General features: G+C 41.3%; 2 protein-coding genes and 1 long non-coding RNA gene across 3 annotated transcripts; 2 read left to right on the plus strand and 1 right to left on the minus strand.

Moving 5' to 3' along the window:
• The first annotated feature begins 139 nt into the window (after positions 1 to 139).
• LOC146381413 (uncharacterized) lies at positions 140 to 5,770 on the plus strand. Its single transcript, XR_014801077.1, has 2 exons — positions 140 to 634; positions 4,968 to 5,770. It is a non-coding gene; the product is annotated as an uncharacterized LOC146381413 (long non-coding RNA).
• Positions 2,619 to 5,229, minus strand: gch2 (GTP cyclohydrolase 2). Its single transcript, XM_084937415.1, has 6 exons — positions 4,977 to 5,229; positions 4,564 to 4,673; positions 4,329 to 4,384; positions 3,754 to 3,785; positions 3,570 to 3,654; positions 2,619 to 3,382 (listed from the first exon to the last, which is right to left on the minus strand). Exons 1-6 carry the CDS (start codon positions 5,227 to 5,229, stop codon positions 3,253 to 3,255), a joined length of 666 nt encoding a protein of 221 aa, XP_084793541.1. The 3' UTR covers positions 2,619 to 3,252.
• Positions 5,771 to 8,105: 2,335 nt separating the features above from the next.
• Positions 8,106 to 16,964, plus strand: msh2 (mutS homolog 2 (E. coli)). Its single transcript, XM_084937418.1, has 16 exons — positions 8,106 to 8,346; positions 9,501 to 9,649; positions 9,739 to 10,023; positions 10,207 to 10,353; positions 10,595 to 10,744; positions 11,203 to 11,336; positions 11,815 to 12,014; positions 12,301 to 12,410; positions 12,483 to 12,606; positions 13,004 to 13,154; positions 13,253 to 13,350; positions 13,687 to 13,938; positions 14,123 to 14,327; positions 14,418 to 14,665; positions 14,790 to 14,965; positions 16,673 to 16,964. Exons 1-16 carry the CDS (start codon positions 8,139 to 8,141, stop codon positions 16,847 to 16,849), a joined length of 2,814 nt encoding a protein of 937 aa, XP_084793544.1. The 5' UTR covers positions 8,106 to 8,138; the 3' UTR covers positions 16,850 to 16,964.
• Positions 16,965 to 20,838: the final 3,874 nt, after the last annotated feature.

Genomic DNA, 20,838 nt, shown 5'->3' on the forward strand with positions numbered 1-20,838 from the left:
AATCAGCTGAGTTGCTCACAAATATCTCTCATTCATATATTAATAAGAAAATATGTTTATACTAGATGAGAATTTATTTAACTTTGGCAACTTATAGCACAACTAAAAATATTTTCAGTGTTTCTAGGCTACTTATTGCCATTTCTTTACTTGGGAACATTCAAATAAATATGGTATATGCTGCAAATACTGCATTTAATATATACCAACCTTAAGGCCGCCTATGTTATCCAGGCAATATTCTTTCATGCTAATAAAAAACTGACTTTAACTGCTAATGATGACATAGGCCATGATAATTAACATCCATCTACAATAATATTGATAAAAAATACAATAAATGTGCCTACTTTATATTCAGCTTTAGCTTTAGCTTAGCTTTAGCTTAGCAACAGGGTCAAATTCTGACAAGCCACCTATCTAAGGTTAAAAAAAACCCCAAAAAACCGATATAAGCCCTGATCAATCCTCTCTACATATTAATGAAGCAGCCAATGTTCTACCTTGTGCATAATTACGCACCCCTTTCCTGTTGGTGACGCAGGCACTATCGATCCTGAAGCTGCCTATTTAACATGGGCGAGCAGCTGGAAGCATCAGACACGACCTGGGCTCCTGAAGGCTGAAGTCACCGGTGAGTCTTGCTTACTTCTTCTTATAGACAGATTTCTGGGCACTAAAAACTTTATTTTTCTTTCTCTAGTGTTTAGACCTGTGTTGGTGCAGAAACAGGGTCAAGGCTATTGTTAAGACTAAATAAGTACTAGCTTCTATTTTGTCCCTGAGATTTATTTCCCCAGCATAAAGTAGTGTTGGTGTTAGCAGTGGTAGCTTAGAGATGGCAAACCTACAATAAAAAGTAATGTGGATTAACAACTCTGTGCACTGGGATGGTGTAGATTGTGAGCACAGAATCTCCTCACCAGGTTTCGCTTTGTTTCTGTAGTTTTCCGAGTGAGAGCCTGTGCTAAAGCTAGCTGTGCAGCACTTCTTAGCTACCTCTTTTAGTTCTACAGAATATTTTTTCTTTGTCCCATCTGCTCCAAGTAGCCCCGTTAGAGGTGCGCTTTGCCCCCTGTGGGTCCGAGTCTTCCCCGGTCAGCCATTAGACTCTGTTCCTGCTACTGTTAGCGAACCTTTAGCTTCCGCTTGGTTGCTACTGCAAAGACTTACTGCTGATGTAGAAATTTAAATCTTTCATTACTAAATCACTTGACTTAATTTTACTTCTAACTGTGAAAGAATGTGAGGAGAATCCAGCTAAAGTGGCACAGTGACCATTACAGATGTGTCTGAAGCCACAAGGCCCGCCCATAATGCCAAGGCTGCCGCCAATGCTGAAAATTCCCACCACAGTACCCAAACGTGCAATCAAGAACAGAGACAGGGACAGTGCAGGGAAGTGCTCACATGCATTTAGCGTGTGAACGATAAATTACTTTTTTTTATAATCTGACATTCTTAGCTCTCTCCCTAAACAAAAACAGTGAGTGCAACGTTAAAACGCAGTCCTATAAGTTATTATTTTATCCACAGTAACTTTAAGAATATTTGAGGATACATCTGTTAGCTGGTGCAACTCCTTCTGATCCACAGGTTTCTTATAGGACTCACAAGCTGTCTTCCAAAAGTTTTACCCATTTAGTAGGAGTTTCTCTATCTTTACTACACTGCTATTTTCTTTTAGTTCTTTTAGTTTTCCTTACAATCCACAAGCTTGTTGCATAGCTTGTAGCTTTTTGGGTGAATATGACTGTATATAAAAATATATGCAGGAAAACTAGACCCTTGAAAATAATTAAAATAACTGAAACAGTTTTGTGAACATGGAAAAATAAAATATAGTAAAAAAGTATTTGTAGTAGTAGTATTTGTTAGTTTGGTAAAATTTTACCACAATTTCCCTGATGAAGTTTTGTGGGATATGTTTATTGACAATCTGGATATCTACAAAACTGTGAGACAACTGCTTTAAAAAAGGTGTGTTTTTATTTAAAAAAAAAAAAAAACAAAACAAAAAAAGCAATATTTTAATAAATCCTATTTCTGACATGCACCCTCCAAACTAAAAGTTAACATTTTCAAACAATAAAAACTAAATTGAAACAAAAAAACCTGGTCTGCACTTAAAAAAAAAAGCAAGACTAAATCAAAATAAAGTTATTAGTCCAATCAGTGTCAAACAATGGCCTGAGTTTTACATGGGTTTACAGTTGTGTGAACAGAGCACGGAGAAAAGGGCTCAACAGAGAGCTTTAGAAGACTTGAGTACTTAGAGTGAGGGTGGAGGATGTGTGCTTGCCTGGCCTGACAGGCTGTTGTTAGGCGGTTGTTAACTAAATCTAATATCCAGTGACATATGTAGTTTGACCACCACCTTATTTGGAACGATAGCGTTGTTGCTGAGCTGTAGTCAACAAAGAGCAGAGAGATATAACTCATTTGGCTTCATTTTTCCCATTTGTCTAGTGTGTTGGGTGTTTGCTTCTGAAGATTCTTGAAAGGTCTTGTGAATTGTGGGTCTTATTTCATATCATATCTTATTTGTTCCACAGTATGAACGCTCTACATACTTACAATCTTATATAATGTAAATAGAATAGTGCGAACACACAACAGTAGTTGCCCTTTAGGTTTTATTTCTTTTCAACATGAACAAAATTGGACTGAAAACTTTCAGAATGCTGCTTTTGACTTGTCACAGTGGCCACTGATTAAACAAACATCTACTCAGTACTTCTATCAGCTCTACTCATTTGAATCATTTTACAGCCATAACCGTTGAATATGCATCCTAAAATACCACATAATGCATAAAAGACTTTATAAATGTATTTATAAAGGACACAAGTTTTGTTAAATTAGCAAAACCAGTGAATAACAAATGCAATAACTTTGCAAGAGCACCTGTGAATGTCCCATCAGAAAAAAAATTTAAATCTTAAGTATTGTCACATTACAATATTGCACTGAAGTTGTATACCTGGCAATAATAATATACTATACTGCCAATGAAGACTGTACAATATCTTCTAAAGGCACCATCAAAGTAAGTATGTTGTGTTCACAGTGATTCCAACAATAGATGATCAGCATTAAGACTGAAATCTTCATGGCTTCAGTGTATTGAGGTTAGATCGAGAGGTGAAGGTGTTGGATCTGCAGCAGTCAGATGCAGATCCCCTGGAACTCTAGAGCTTTCCACGTGCAACTGTAGACAGAGGCTCAGGAGTGGATGGCACGTGATGTCTGTTAAGTGCTCCGTGAAAGATACAGGAACTCCTCCCGGGTTTTGGGGTCCTCGAGGTAGACACCCAGCATGGCGCTTGTCACTGTGCGGCTGTTCATCTTCTGGACACCACGCATCACCATACACATGTGCCTGCAAAACACACAAGTGCGCTTATCAAACCTCTGCAGCTCCTGAGCTTACTGGCTCCTAAGCTCTGCTTAAGGCCAGTATTTTGTGTCATATAATGCTATATGAATATCTGTGCAATATAACAGCAGTTTTAAGCTGTACAGATAATAATGTTGAAGGTAGTTAGTGTGTGTATGTTTGTACTTACGCCGCTTCAATAACCACAGCTACACCTTTTGGCTGCAGAGCCTCAGATATCCCAATGGCGATCTGCTTAGTCAGTCGCTCTTGAACTGAAACCAAAACAAAACAAAGAAATTCAGCTTATACAGTACACTAGGCGGTGCCAGTTTTATGCTGTTACTGCGTGCACACATTTGCCGGTTGCTTACCTTGAAGCCTACGACTGAAGATCTCCACAATCCTGCAGAAATCAGAACACAAGCAAAGCCAAGGAGATTCATTAATAATGATTCAGTTTTTAATAAACACAGTCTGGCATCAGTCCCTGACTACCGGCCTCTTCTCCGGCCAGCAGACTGTATAACTTGTCATTTGTGAATCAGTCACATTCTGTGAATTTGTCATTCACAGTTCAACGTTAGTGAGACTGTCTCAAGTTCATCTGCAGCTACTGTAACTCTGCATCACTATATTCAGATTTAAAGAGATATTTTAGGACAGGAGGAGAAGGAGACAGGCAGAGAGGCTGTGATAATAATCTGGGATTCCCACAGGTTCAAAAGGATTTTCTCATGGCTCGAGAGCGAGCAGAGTTTAGACTTGTGTCTGATGAGAGGCCTAGATGATAGCCAGTGTGTTTAGGCTCTAAGCCTCCAGGTCAATGCACTGGAATAACAGAAGAACACAGTCAGCTGACACTAACACGAGAAACATACAGACACAGTGGCAGCTGGAGGGTACAGTGCATGTGTGTGTGTGGGTGCGTGCGTGCGTACTCTGTTACCTTGCCAGCTTGCTCAGTCCCACCACTTTTTTGTTGGGAATATACCCGATGTGAACCTGGAGAGGGACGACAGCCAGTGAGAGCACATAATCAGAGAAATACAGGAGGTCAATATTAGCGGTTGAATGCTGAAATGAATTCACTGAACAATGCTTAATGAGTAAGAAAGCTTTCTTTCTTGTCTCACTCTTTCTTTTTTTTAAATGTAACATTTCTTTCAATCACATAGACCTACCTTGCCAAAAAAGGGCACCATGTGGTGTTCACATAGTGAAAACATGTCTATGTCTTTCACAATCACCATCTCATCGTGGTCTTCATCAAATATGGCATTGTTTAAGATGTCTGGTGATACAAAAGCAAACATATGCATTTAAATTATTCCATTATCTTTACTTCAGTTAAGGAAACATTCATCTGAAATCTTTTCAGTATCCTGGAATCATAATAATAATGCTTAATACTAATAATACTTGATCTACCCGTTATTTTGTGCCTTGATCTTTTAATTTTAACGTCTGTGAAGATTTAAAATATCATGATTTGACCAACCAAACGTTCATAAGTAAAAAGATGCTGAATCCTGAGTTAAGTCATTTTGCTAACTCACTCTCTCATCCTCTCTCAACTTTTTCCCAGGTGACTCACCATCGATGGTCTCATGGTAGCCCTTGGTGAGGAACTGGATGGCTTTAGCTGCGCGCAACGGGGTGCGCAACAGTCCCTCCCGGTCGGTGTCCTCCCCAATATGCCTGAGGATGTCGGTGTAGGCGGCCTCCAGCGCCGGTAACCGAGACGCGTCCTCCAACTCTTTGCGGGATGTCTCGTGGTGGTTGTTGACGGTTAACATCTTGTTGTCTGTGTGGAACTCCTCCACGATGTCGCCGACTTTTGTGCTCATGGTTAAGGCGCGCTTGGACTCTGCTCAGGACCGAGAAATAAACAAGGATGAAGTTCCGTTGCCCTGCGGGTCTGGCTGGCCTATTCGGTAGTTATCCTGTTTATGGGGCCTGCCTGGGATGCGCATCAGGCTCCTATTGGTCGGAGTCGTGCGTACGTCAAAAAAGGAAGCATCGTCAGAGGGTTACTGACCAACCCCGCCCCCCTGCAAAGAAGAAAAAAGAAAAAAAAAGAGAAAGAAACCGACGCTAGATATCTTACATCACTTGAGACCTTTTTAATCTCCTTTTTAAATCATCTGAGTTGATTTGTTCCATTTACGTTGCTCCGATACAAAAAAGGCTTAGTAAGCTCGTGAGGCTCATGACTTCACATGCTTTTCTTTTTTTAAGTGTATGGAAATCAAATTGTTGTGTAATCACGTGAACTGTCTTGATAAGCCACAAAAAAGCACAATATGTTTTTTTTCTGCTGGGAATACACAGCCCAAAATGTCAGAGGGCTTCAAAGGTACATATCTGCATTAAAGATACTTACAACCAGTCTGTTTAACTCTATGTCTTAATTATGAAAAATGTGCATGGTTTGACATTAATTTTGTAATATTATTTTCATGAATAAAATGATTTAATACAAACAAGCCTTGTGGGATCTGATATCTGATAAGTAATAAATGTTGTTTGCATGGTGATATAGTATTTTAATCATAATAAGAATAATAGTAACTTTATTTATAAAGCGCTTTCAACCAAAGTGCTGTACAGCTATTTGAACTAAAAAAAAAGAATAAATAAAAGCGATAAATAAAAACAATAAAAGTTAAAAACAGTAAGAATTTAAAAACTAAAAGACATAAAATTAAGACATGTAAGATCATCATCAGATAACAGTTATTACATTTATTTACTTTTTCTTGCTGTAGGTCAAAGGTCACTTTAGGTCAGTGTGCAGATTGTGATAAGTTTGTATATTTTGGGTGTGAGACAGAGAGAATGAAACAATCAGCAGTGCAAATTGGTTTATTTTATCACTGAATTGTTCTGTTCACTATAAGCAATATGACAGTGACACATTAGGTAAGTATTAGGTATTTACTCATCAACAGCACATATCACAGAAAAAAATTTGCTGCCATGTTCCCTAAAGCAAGTTACGCAAGGAATTAATATATAATTCACAAATATTTCTGGTTTGTCAAGCTCATTTCCAACGGACTGAGGAAAAGTAGAAAACTTATTTTATCTGATGAATGATATTTAGACATTTGTCATGGAAATACACATGCTTCAGGCTAAAGAACATTTGGCTTGTTATGCCTCTGTGATTGTCTAAAAGGGCACATGCCATGGGTAACTTGTACATGTGTGAAGGCACCACTTGATATATAAAGCATTAAAGCGATGTAGCCATCCATCCAGATGGGCTTTTATCGTTTTAAGAAAAGGTGTTGCTTGTTTCTGCTTACTGTTTTGTCTCAGCTGCAGTCATTACACAAAACTCATTCACTGCAGCTATTAGATAATAATATTGGCATGCAAGCACTCAGATATCCATACATTTCATTTTTTGTTTGGTAGATGTGTATTCAATTTATACAGGGTTCAAAAGTCAAAAACATCAGTATAACTTTCTTTAACTTCTAAAATTATTTTAGATAAGTTAAAAAATGTTAGCTCCAGTTAAGTTCATGCTAGAAAGGTCAGTAAGTTCAGTCTACACTTCAGGATCTAAGTATAGAGAGCATGTGCTGTTAGGTCGATAAGGTTTTAATTCAATGGGGTTATTTTTTGTTTTTGTTTTAATTGAATTAACTGTTTCTGGGTTTACACAGGGCTCCATAATGTCGTGATTTACACATTTACCTAGCACGTGACAGATCCCTGGTTCAAGACCAAAATCCATACAAATCTACCAAATCAACTGTGCAGCGCTACCAGCTGTGTTGACCCCTTGTAAGGTAGCAGCTGAAAGAAGCATCAGATACTCTAAATCAATAGGACAAACTACGATAAGTTTAAATGAAAGGATTGCTTCATATTCTTGGAAGAAATCCTTTGCATTAAATGACTGCCTGAAGTATAGAACCCATGGATGTGGTCATGAAGTGGTTTCTCCCCTGAGAAGCTCAGCTAAGCCTTCACTGCAGCCACTTTCAGCTGCTTCTTATTTGTGGGTCCCTCTGAAATTTGTTTCCAGTAACTGAAAAGCATCTACTGATCTATTAACTCCATGTTGAGTTTGTTTGATGAAATTCTGGCAACTCTGATCCATAAGAGGTTAATTATAATTATATGAGTATATATATTATGTTAATTGGTGTTTCTAAATTGCACATAGGTGTGCATGTGTTAGCCCAGTGATAGATTGGCGACCTGTCCAGGGTGTGCCTTTCCTCTTGCTCTATGCTAGCTGGGTTAGGCCCAGCACCACCCAGGCGACCCTGATAAGGATAAGCGGAAGAGAATGGATGGATGGAAGTCGAAAATTTGGGTTATCATTTCAAAATTTCGACGTAATAACTTTTAGTTTTAATACATTTTAAACGATTTCATCAGTTTTGAGTTATTTACTGAGAAATGTGAGTTAGAAAGTCGATATTATTTATGTTCCGGTGATTACTGAAGTTTTAAGTCAGGTTCGAAAATGTTTACATAACATTAGTGTTCCGAGATACTGAAGAAGTAGAAGAAGAAGCGAGCGGCGTTCTTGTCATTTACATGTTTCAGCGACTTACTCGAGAGTTTAAGATCATTCAACCATCTGTTTATACGTGGTTTAGCTTTGAAATGTCTGCATTTGTGACTAAAAAATGTTCCCAGTAAGCGGCCCCGGTTGCGTTCTTGTTTCTATGGGAACATCTCGTCAACGCAACTTCCTGTTTGGTTCTGCTCGGTGGCGGGAGATTCCAGGATGGCGGTGCAGCCGAAACAGAACCTGTCCATGGACAGCGCAGCCGAGCACGGCTTTCTTAACTTCATTTTCTCCATGCCGGAGAAGCCGGACACCACATTCCGGATATTTGACCGTAACGAATATTATACGGTTCACGGGAAGGACGCCATATTCGCGGCGAAGGAGGTTTTCAAAACGAACGGGGTCATCAAGTATTTGGGTTCAGGTACTAGCTTAGCTGTGCACTAAGCTAACTTCAGTTGGCGCTTTTAAACAAGTGAGGGGACGAGGGGTGCCTTTACTATTAAGCTAACCTAGTTTGTGTGAACGTGTAGCCAGAGGAAGAGTTTCACAGGTTGTAGCTAAGGTGGCTACTATTAGCTGCAGCCCTAGCAGGTCCTGTACGTTCAGAAGCATTGCCATGGCTAATTAAATGTTGGACAGAGTATGTTTTTGTGGGAAATGATGAGGGGTCCTCTTACAGTTAAGTGTTTTCATTTATTGTCTCATGGACTTTCAAGCTGTTAACTGCTTCTTTTCATTTGTTTAAATAGAGATAAGTCATTGAGCTACAAATTTCCTGTGAGGTCACTGGCAGAAAAACATGGAGAACAAAAACTGCTTCACCCAGATATTAGATGTTTTAGTCTTTATAGCTAGCTGCAGTTCCTTTCTTCTGTGGTAGTTTTCAGCATACAACACAAAAACCTGCATGACTTGTACCTTTGTGCTGACTCTAAATTTTACACTAGGACAAATGATGGAGTTTAAATACATTGAGTCAACCATGGAGAGCACTGGATAGTGCACAACAGAAGTGGAGAAGAGAGTACCAGGAGGGTGGTGCAGGTGGAGATGGGTTTCGGGGTGATTTTTGACAGGAGGGTAGCAGCAAGACTGAAAGGGAAGGTGAAACCTGTTGTGATGTATGGTTTAGAGACAGTGGCATTGAGAAAAAGACAAGAGGGAGAACTGAAGATGTTAAGATTTTAATTAATTGGGAGTGATTGGGAGGATGGACAGGATTAGAAACGGTTATATTAGAGGGACAGCTCAGGTTGAGTATTTTGGATACAAAGTTGGAGGGGCAAGGATTTGGACATGTACAGAGGAGGGATAGTGGATGTATTAGACAGAAGATCCTTAATTAGAACTGCCAGGCAGAAGGGAAAGAGGAAGCCCACACAGGAGGTTTTGGACATAATGAAGGAGGACATACAAAGCAGGATGCTGGGGACAGGCTGAGATGGAGGCAGATGATCTGCTAAATAAAAAATGCCACCTGGTCACATGAGATACTTGTGTACTGAAACCACCAGCACTCTTTGCCATGAGAAGGACGCATTACAAAGAATTTAACATGTTTTTGTTGGTCAACAGGGAGTCGCAAGCTGGAGAGTGTGGTCCTGAGCAAGCTGAACTTTGAGGCCTTTGTGAAAGATTTGCTGTTGGTGAGGCAGTACAGAGTGGAGGTGTACAGGAACCACAGCAAGAGCAGCAAGGAGCACGACTGGAAGATTGAGTACAAGGTACTGTGCTGGCTATTGAGACATATCAGGGTGGTTACTGCTTGTTTAAAAAAACAACTCTGGATCTTACCTACTGTGTCTAAATGCAGGCCTCTCCAGGAAACCTGACTCAGCTTGAGGAGATCCTTTTTGGTGGGGAAAGCGGCTCAGAGGGCTGTGCAGGTGTCGTAGCTGTGCGGCTTGCAACTGGAGCTGATGGACAGCGTGTTGTTGGGGTCGGGTATGTGGATGCAGCCCAGAGGACGATGGGAGTGTGCGAGTTTCCAGATAATGAGATATTCTCCAACTTGGAATCCCTGCTTGTCCAAATCAGTCCCAAAGAGTGTCTCCTAGCCCAGGGGGAAGCTAACGCTGATGGGAGTAAACTGCGTGAGGTATGTGGGCACGGTAATTACTAAACTTATGTTTAAAAAAATCAGTATGAACATCAGTCTTGCAAAATGGGAAATCTTTAAACGAGTGTTCTTTTCTTTAAACCAGGCCTTAATATTAATACTCTGGCTGCATAAGCAGAGATTGTGATGCGAGTATATTGTTGTTTTTGTATGTCTGTGTAGGTGGTGCAGCGTGGCGGCATGCTAGTCTCTGATAGGAAGAGAGCTGAGTTCAACAGCAAGGACATGGTCCAGGATCTCAACCGGCTGCTGAGAGCAAAGAGAGGGGAGACCGTGGCGAGCAACACCCTACCTGAGCTGGACAAACAGGTGAACAACAGGAAAAAACAAACATTTTGACAAAAGGTGGTGGTTTGAAAAAACTTTTGTCTTTATTTTACAACAACATGTAAAACTAAGCATTATTGGGATCATTAACTGTATTGATAAAATCCCAGTCATAACATCTCCTGCTGACTAAATGACACACTCAGGCTGAAGGCCGTGCATACGAACAGGTCACTATGTGGGAAGTTTGACCATAGCATCCCTTGTGTGATGTCATTCTCAGGTGGCAATGTCATGTTTGGCTGCAGTGGTGCGTTTCCTTGAACTGCTCTCTGATGAGTCCAACTTCAACTCCTTCAACCTGACCACTCTGGACCTGGGTCAGTACATGAGGCTGGACAACGCCGCCGTCAGGGCTCTTAATCTCTTCCAGGTAAGTGACCGGTGTCAACGCCTCAAAGTTTTCACCTTGATAAAAGCACCAGAATAACAGAAGTGTTCTTTTCTTGGCTTGTCTTGGCTTATTAATGCAGTTATAATGATGCAGATTATATGGCAGCAATAAAATAATTTCTGTATCTCCACAGGCTCTTTGTGGTTGCAGGCTCTGTAGGAACTGGTTGTTGTTGTGCTAGAAAAACAAAAAGATGTGATTTAGAGAATTCAAAAGCATAAATTTGGGAATGACCAGCAAGAAATTTAGAAAACCAGCAACCCTTTCAAGTTCTAGTAGCTGTGACATATTGATTTTATTGACTGAGCCTGTTTGTTTTTTTTTTCTGTTATGTAGCAGATACGTATGACTGTGATAAAAAATATTCCCAATTTGTCCGTGCGTCACTGTAATTCATCTGTTAAATTCACGATTAACATGCAAATTTTATACTTCAGGGTTCACCTGACGACACCACCGGAGCTCACTCGTTGGCCGGTTTGTTGAATAAGTGCCGTACGCCGCAGGGTCAGCGGTTGGTCAACCAGTGGATCAAACAGCCCCTCATGGACAAAACTAAAATAGAGGAGAGGTAATACAGTGATGAGGGATGGAGGGTTTCTGTACCTTCAACAAATCCAACTTAGCAATATGCCAGGTCTGTAGGCGATAAGACCTCCTAGTCAAACATCTTTAGCTTAACAAACATTATACATTTAAAGGAGGCATTTAAGGGAATAGAAGTATGGTATTATGAATCAGCCCTCATGTTTTTATAATTTGACAGGAAAAGTCGAAACAGATGCAGAAATTTACCGATATGTCCACATACATGGAAATTCTGAACTGAACTTTTTTAGACAAGTTTTCTTGTGATTTCTTTGAGTAGTCTTCAGGAGTATTTCTCCAGGCTTCCTCGAGGACATTCAGAGGTCTTCTTTGGATGTTGGCTGCCTTTTGTTTAGTTCTCAGTCAAAGATGATTTCATACTGCTTCGATAACGCTGAGGTCCGGGCTCTGGGGGAGGCCAGTCTACAGGACTTACAATTACTGAGGACATTTTTGTGCAGGCTTGACCTGGTGGAAAGCTTTGTGTGCGACTCTGTGCTGAGGCAGACCTGTCAGGACGATTTGCTGAGGCGGTTTCCCGATCTTCATCGACTGGCCAAGAAGTTTCACCGTCACACGGCAACGCTGCAGGACTGTTATCGTGTCTACCAGGCTGTGAGCCAAATACCGACTCTTATCACTGCTCTGGAGAGATACTCGGGTAAGCTGCAGCTTATACACTGTTTACCTCACTCTACAATCTGTTTTGCAGGCTGCAGGGATGCTGTCTTGTTTGCTTCATACAGCTGATTTGACAGTTTCTTAATTGTTGTTATTTGGAGTCCAAAGATTGTTGTTGCTTCATCGTGCTGACTGTGTGTAAACAAAGGATGCTGTTTTTCATGGAACTATTTATGTATTGAATCAGATGAATTCAAAACTGAGATCTGGTCTGCTTTAAATCATTTTTAGCTAAAATTTAGGCTAATACTTTGTTTGTGTTGCAGGTAGCTACAAGGTTCTGCTAAATGCAGTATTCCTCTCACCTCTCAGAGACCTGCAGACTGACTTCACCAAGTACCAAGAGATGATTGAAACCACACTGGACATGAACCAGGTCTTTTCATTTGCTTCAGAGTAGTTTGCACACAGCCTGTTGTGCATTTGACTTATTTCTTGTTTCGATTAGATTGACCACCACGAGTACCTGGTGAAGGCATCATTTGATCCGGTGCTGAGTGAGCTGAGAGAAAAGATGGATGTGCTGGAAAAACACATGCAGACCGTGCTGAACAGTGCAGCCAGAGAACTAGGTGATTACAGTATATACATAATATAAAACAATAACCTTGACATTATTAATTGGTATATACAAAGAATCTGTTCTTAGAGGAATAACTTGTAAAGTATGACATGAATATAGTGATAAATAACCTAATACTAATTCTTTTCTTTTAATTGAAATTTAAACGTGTGTGTGTGTGTGTGCCTACAAGAAAACAAAAACAGGTAGTTTCCTAAATAAGTTCTCTGGATATTTATGTTAATGAGCTGTTGAACAGGTGTACCTAATATAGTGGCTAATGACTGTGTGTCCTAACTAACCTGGTGCCGCAGCAATCCTTGTGCAAGGCAGGTGACGGCCGTCTAAAGGAAGGTTTCCACTTTGGCTTTTATGCTTAAACAGGTTGGCGTAACTTTGTGTTTCAGGTCTGGAGGCGGGTAAAACCGTGAAGCTGGAGTCAAACGCCGTGCTGGGATTTTACCTGAGAGTCACATGCAAGGAGGAAAAGAGTCTGAGGAACAACAAGAAATTCACCACGCTGGATGTGCAGAAGAACGGTGTGCGCTTTACCAACAGGTGTGCCTCACCGCGCCTCTAATGTCAGCATCACATAACGCTGCTCGTTTTTTTTCGTTGCAATCTGATGATTCACGCCGATGTATGTTCACTTGCAGTAAGCTGAGCTCTCTGAACGAGGAGTACATCAAAAGCAGGGAGGAGTATGAGGAAGCCCAGAACGCCATCGTCAAAGAGATCATCAACATTGCCTCAGGTGAGGAATCTCATCACATGCTGCTCACTGTCTTCTCAGCAAGGCATCGATTTGAACAGCATAGGAAACGATTGTATCCGGGTTGCGTGAAAACTGGAAATGTCATAATTGCATGAAAGTTGCTTTGTGAGACCTTCCGTTTAATTGATTTCGTTCACATTTTCTGTAAAGGTCAGTAAAATTTACAGCACTTCGAATTTTTTGCATAGACGTCGGAGAACTGGTGATGTTGCGGTCTTTCTTTTATCAAATACGAAATCATTTTGGAGCCTGCACATGATGCAGTCTACCGCCTGCGATGGTTCATTTAAGGCTCTAAATGTTTTAAACCGTCAGGTTACGTGGATCCCCTCCAGACGCTCAGCGACGTGATAGCGCAGCTGGACGCCGTGGCGAGCTTTGCCGTCACATCGGTGTCTGCTCCTGTGCCGTTCGTTCGGCCTCAATTCCGGCTCTTTGACCATGGCTGCAGGCGCGTGGAGCTGCTGCAGGCCAGACATCCCTGCATGGAGATGGATGCAGACACTGCATTCATACCTAATGACATCAGCTTTGTCCAGGGAGACAAGAGCTTCTATATCATAACAGGTGAAAAATAAGCACAGATTAAGTCAAGGGTGGATTTAAAGGCAAATTCTCCCATGTGGGCTGTCTGGCTGTCATTGATGAGGCCCATCACTGTAAAAATCAGCCCTATGTCGTAATAAACGCAGCTTTTATTAAGTCTTGGAAGTACCTCGATAATCAGTATATGTTTTCCAAACCTTTGCAGGACCAAATATGGGTGGCAAGTCCACCTTTATCCGGCAGGTGGGTGTGATCGCATTGATGGCTCAGATTGGTTGCTTTGTGCCATGCGAGAAGGCGGAGCTTAGCGTGATGGACAGCATCCTGGCAAGGGTGGGTGCAGGAGACAGCCAGGTGAAAGGAGTTTCCACCTTTATGTCCGAGATGCTAGAGACGGCCGCTATCCTGCGGTAAGAACAGACTAGCTTTATTAATAGTTATACAAATAACTGATGAGCAGATACGGGAAGGTTTTCTCATCGTCTGTGTTGTTGTTACAGTTCGGCCACAGAGAAGTCGCTCATCATAATCGACGAGCTCGGTAGAGGCACGTCCACCTACGACGGCTTCGGCCTGGCCTGGGCCATCAGTGAGCACATCGCCTCCAAAATCGGCTGCTTCTGCCTGTTCGCCACCCACTTCCACGAGCTGACGGCGCTGGCAGCTCAGCAGCCCACCGTCCACAACCTGCACGTCACAGCCCTGACGTCGCACAACACGCTCACAATGCTGTACAGAGTCAAGCCAGGTCAGCACGCAGCACGTGGTTTCGCTCGGGGTTAACGCAGCTTTGTGCTTTTAAAAATGTTCATCTCAACAAACGATTATAATCAGCCCAGAGCGCCTTTAGAGTGATCCGTCTCTGTCTTCAGGCGTGTGTGACCAGAGTTTTGGAATCCACGTGGCCGAGTTGGCTTGCTTCCCGCCGTCAGTGCTGGCCGCTGCGAAGGAGAAGGCGGAGGAGCTGGAGGAATTCCAAGAACCTGCAGGAGATGAGTCGGAACAGGAGGAGGAGCCCAAGGCTAAGAGGCGAAAGACAGACAAGCAGGTAAGGCTCAGATTTCCACTATTATACCAACACCATAATCTAGACACAGCGGTGTCCATAGTGACATTTATTTATCATTTAATAAACACTACATTGTTGGTACAAGTGATGTATTTGTCTACAAATCATCTTCTTTCAGAAGCAGGCATCCGTGATTTAGATGTGGCGCTAGGCGATATAGGGACGCTTTTCTCTTTTTTGGTGTAGATTTCCCGCTGAACCATAAATGGCGATTTTGAATTTTGTGAAGGAGATACTCTCATGGCTTGTTGAGTGACGCCACTGACCGGCCAATAGGTGGAATGCAGTCTGTTGCCCCCCCGCGACCAGACGGTAAAAAAAGTACCTGGTAACAGGGTCTGCCGCCTAATGGGACAACCATAAAAACACAGTTGAGCCGAGGAAAGTTGGTACTAGTGGAAAAGAGGCATAAATGTGCGTTTGTGCTGCAAACGGAGACTACTAGTCTTCCTAATAATAGCAGATTTTTATTAAAAGAAGTGTAGAGACCAAAAATCAGTGCAGGGGGCAAAAATAAGAATACACTTGAAGCTGTCAAAGGAATGGGAGCCTGTTGGAGGGCTAATACAGAGAGTCAGACAACCATTCGCACTCACACCACTAACTGCATGTCTTTGGACTGTGGGAGGAAGCCGGAGACCCCAGAGAGAACCCCTGAGGACAAGGGGAGAACGTGTAAACTCCACAATGAAAGGCCCTGGCCAGATGGTGGAGTTGAACCCATGACCTTCTTGCTGTGAAACTAATCACCGTACCACCATTTTGCCCCATTTCTGTTGAGCTTATTCTCTGGATATCTACTGGCTCTGAGAGTCTGAAATACTGGCCTTCACCCCCAGAGGACAAGTCATCAGACTTCAGCCTATTGATTCCTACATAGATTAACATTATCTTTTGCACTAGTTTGCCTGACTGCAAGCAAAATGATTGCTCAGTGGCACTGAAACAATGGTAATTTCTGACAATTTAGTTATTCACAAGACTCCATGTGCAGTTCCGTTTTATCTCAGCTGTTTCACTGCAGAGCCAGATGTGATAAGAAATTTTCCTAAGCAAGATCCAGTAGCACAAACTTGAATTCCCCCGTAACAGGGGAAATATTAGTCGGATTTTGGAGTGGCAGAAGCTCTGGATCTTTTAAAAACGTGCTCAGTCCTTGCGCTGGCAAAGGTCGGCAGCCTTAACCCAACAAATTTCCCACGTGTGGGATTAATAAAGGTTATCATAGTAAATAAAACCTCTATTGAAAATCTGCGGTTAGACATAAAAGTTCATTTGAGGCAAAAATCTCAGAACTAGAAATCCCTTTCTAGGAAAATCACCACCCCAAAAGACTCCTGGCTGCGACAAACAGCTCTGATAGTTCCCAGTGTTACTAATTTCTGACAGTGAAGGATAACAGAACTGTCGCTTTGAGCCCTTTTCCTCTTTTGATATTTTCACACTGTAAAAAGATGGGTATTTTATTCTCCACGGTGAAGGAATGTAACAAGCATAGCAGTATAAAGAAGGGGAAAAAAATACACTCGTTGCTGTGTTCTTATAGCTAGAGGCAGCCAATCAGAAGAAAGTTGACTTAAAGGCAGCAAAAGTGCCTCGTTTCAGAGAGTAGAGCTGAGGTCCATTCAGAAACCAGAAGAGAGAGTTTGAATTTCTTGTAACACCCATGCCCTGCTTATTTTTCAGGTGGGGGAAAACCTGATCCACTACTTTCTGCAGAAGGTGAAGTCACTTCCACTTGCCACCATGACTGAGGAGGAAGTGAAGGCAAAGCTCAGGAAAATGAAGCAGAAGCTGGTTGCCAAAAATAACACGTACATCAGCGAGGTCCTCGCACGCTGCGTTCCTGTTAAAACTGCTTGATTTTTAAACCCCTACCCGCTGTCTGCTCTGCAAAGTTAAAGTTCATCACTGTAGCAAAGAACACTAGACTGCTTATACTGTAGTTTTCCAATAAAGGATTTTTTGCCAATCTGCAGACACGTTTGTTTTGTTCTTTTTGTCCCAGTTATTTCGTGAGATTGCTCTGTCGCTTTACCTCCTAGGCCCTGGCGTCCACATATGTGGACATCACATTTTGGGTTATTTAGACCAAAATACTCAATTTTACTCCACAAGTGCCTGATATCCACTTACGAGGACATTATACTGCTACTGTTCTATCGAAATTTTAAACGAATATTCTCATGTGTGGCTCTCATTTTTCTTAGAAACAAAAATTAGGTAAAAAAAAAAAAATCTGGTAATTATTTGTTTTTACATTCATCGGGTCCCAATATGCCCAAATATCAAAGAGAAAAAAATAAAAATGCATGCCGTGGAAGAGTTCGGGTCTTAGGAGGTTAATGCAGATCGGTGACACCAGTAACTTGTGTGTCTACTGTTGGTCAGGAGGTTAGATAGCTCAGCTCGGGTAATACTGTGTGTATAATTGAGACTAATTGCTTAAAGAGCTCTGATGACTCGATGCAGTATGGATAATGAAGTTAGTTCTGGTGGTAAATCACATTGAGAACCCGTCTCATTGCAGAAATGTTCACGTTCACATCTAAATACATACCATATGATAGCTGACTAACAGTACTCGTCAATTTCCTTATCTGCTTATCCAGGTTAGAGTTGTAGGATTGATACTGATGAGTCTTGACACATCATTGTAAAACTTGTTCAGTATCACATCTACTTTATTTTGAATCTTTTTTTTTTTTTTTTTTTTAACTCCAATTACAATGCGTTTTTATTTCTTGTTGGAATAATTTAAAACTGCTGAATTTGGCTGGACGCACAACTTCGGGAGTCCTAGTGGTGCCAAGATCTTTTTCAATTATCAGGGCACTGAATAAAAAATAGAGATTTCATTTACTATTAACTTAGCAAATGAAAGGTCACTGGTCAGGAAGGGCATCTGGCATAAAACTGCCAAATGTAGCACTAATGCTGTGGCAAGGAAGTAGCTGAAAAGTAGTCCTCACCTTATTTAACCCTTGTGTTGTCCTTGGGTCATTTTTGTCCTCTAAAGAAATCTTTTGCTATCAATTGTGTTTTTTATTCATCAAATGGTCTGAAAATAACAGAAGTTATTCATTACTATACTATGCATGATTGGAATAAGTTTTAAGTAATTTGATTTATTTATGGGGTTTTTATTGGATTTTATAACACCTGTGGTCCTCGTGGACAAAAATGACCCCAAAGTACAAAGTGTTGCAAAGGGTCATATTTTCACAACATACTGCTTTCAAACATCTTGGATCTTGGATCACTGATCAAGCACTGGTCATAACAACCACAACAACAACAACAGGCAGCACAATGAGGAGGCAGGTGCTCTATATTCAATGGAATTTTATTTATACAGCGCCGAATCACAACAACAGTCGCATCAAGGTGCTTCATATTGTAAGGTAGACTCTACAATAATACATACACAGAAAGTATGCTCACAAGCCTCCATTGCACTGGAGATTTGCATACTTTGATGAGCATACTTTTTTTTTACCATGTTGTGCAAAGCAATGACCAGTAGGCATAAAGCACATATTGTCCTCTAGTATAATGAGGAGGGAGAATCAATGTTCAGGAAGATCCAGGATTAGAAGATAAAGAAAATATTGTCAATATTTAGAGCACATGCTACCCTTTCTCTGAAAAAGCACATCACCCACCTGCAGAAGTGGAAGAAGGCTATGAAGTGAAGGAAAGTGATGAAGAATCTGAACTATGTTCAAGTAGGTTCTCAGACATCCAGGACATGGTAGTCTGAGGAGCTTGGAAAGAAAGTGACTGGGCTTCTTGAAGTTTCTTGAATTTTCAGAATGTGAAACTGAAATAGAAGATGTGTCAGAGGACTGCACATCTTCCATTTCAATTATGATGAAGACAAAGAATCAAGCAAGAAAGAGGAGTCAGCTGAGACAGAGGAATATTTGCAGTAATGTGAGGAAACACTGATCTGATCTTCAATCCTTCCCAGTGACAGACGATGCATGACTCTCTCATGTGCCTCAGAGAAAGACAATCTACCACAGTCCAAGCACATATGCCAGGTCCCATACTCCTTCAGTTACTTTTCTACTCGAGCACTGAAAGCATTATACACCATGTATTCTGCTTGTTTTATGCTTTTTAACGTTCACATGCCAATGGATGCATCAGAGACCAAGTTGGGGTTCAGTAACTTGCCCAAGGACACCTTGGTAAGAACTCCAGACTAGAGCACACAGAGATTGAACCAACAACCATACAATTAGCAGATGACCTGCTCTACAGCCAACTCAATGACAAAAAAGGAGGGACAACGAGAGAGGAAGAAAAATGGACCGAATGCAGCTGTAGGCATATGTGGGTATGTTGATTCTTACTGCCGTGCATCCAGTAGAGTCGCTACGGCCAGTTTATGACATCCTGAGTCTGGTAGAGAAATTTTAAAGGTGACACAAGATTAATCATAGAAGCACAAAAAGGTTATAATTTCTTGATAAAGACACAATAGATGATTATTGTTCATGACACAAACGTGCTCCCATTTGAGGTGTATGGAACAAGTGGGTGTTTCTCCTGCTGTGATGTAAGATCCTGGTACTGATGTGACTGTATGAGCACCAAGTCCCCTTCAGAGGACTCTGTCCCCTCCAACAGAACATCCAAGTAAACCGGGGAACTATGAGATAAAAACATGAGCAGTATGTGATGCCAGGTCCGGCTGTACATGGAACATGCTAGTGTACGATGGCAAACCGTCTGGCCTGCAGTCAGGACACGCGAGTTGTCCCTAACATTGCAGGTTTCCAAAAGAAAACAATCACCTGTAACAGCTTGTTTACTGTATATGACCCTTGGCCTGCAACTGCAGAAAAGAAAGCTGTCCATGATGGGACCAGTACAGAGGAATAAACCTGAGCTTCCTCCTGCACTTGGGTCAAATATGGACACGCCTTTGTCCTCATGAAAGTTTGCCTTCACTCAGACCCATGCCCTGGTGTTCCTACCATGCCAAAATATAGAAAACTGTCAGGTAATGAGTTGGAATAAAGTTGAATAAAACCTTGAAACACAGAGATGGATGATATTTTATACTTGTTGCTTTATAAACAGTCAAAGCAAACGGGGTCATTTTTGAGCCCAGAGGACAACAGATGTGATTATTTGCTGCCAGTAAAAAACTTGAAGTAGTTTAAAAACAGCTTTCTAAATTAACTTTGACATAAACCCGTTTGTGATAATCTGTTAAAGCAACCGACTCTGGTTGTGAAACGATCCTCACGATAACTGATGATTTAATTAATTTTTTACCCGAAAACAAAGAAAAAAATTCATTTTTATGAGGTTTTTATCAGATTTAAATTTGAAATGGAATAAAAAAAATGTTTAAAAATGTTTGAATTAAGTTTTAATTAAAAGTGGGGGAAAATCCACTTCATATTAACAACCTTATTGTGGACAGTGGACTCCTTTGCACTTCATAACTTATCCCGACTGACGGTGTACACTCTTCCATATGTGGGACAGTCCCTTAAGTTCAGGTACACAGGTCTTATACACCTCTGTTCCTTCAAAATAATCCTGGTGTAATTCCAGATCCAGCAAGGACAAATCTGTCTACATTACATAACTGATTGCAAGTAGCTGCAGTGACTGGGCAACCAAAGGTGGCCACCATCCACCTCTGGGTGACCAGTTTCAGGTCACCTGGTGGGAGGCAATCTGCTTCCAAATAAACTGTCTAAATTGGACTGATTGCAGTTGGTCTCAAGGTATGGAAATAATTGCTCTTCGCCAAATACTGCAAACAGTGCGAGTCAGGCTGCCAAAGAGTACTACTCACCTATGACACATCTCTGTGCCAAAGATAA

The sequence above is a fragment of the Perissodus microlepis genome, chromosome 8, assembly GCF_051167445.1.
Source record: "Perissodus microlepis isolate ML-2025 ecotype Zambia chromosome 8, ASM5116744v1, whole genome shotgun sequence".
Taxonomy (NCBI): domain Eukaryota; kingdom Metazoa; phylum Chordata; class Actinopteri; order Cichliformes; family Cichlidae; genus Perissodus; species Perissodus microlepis.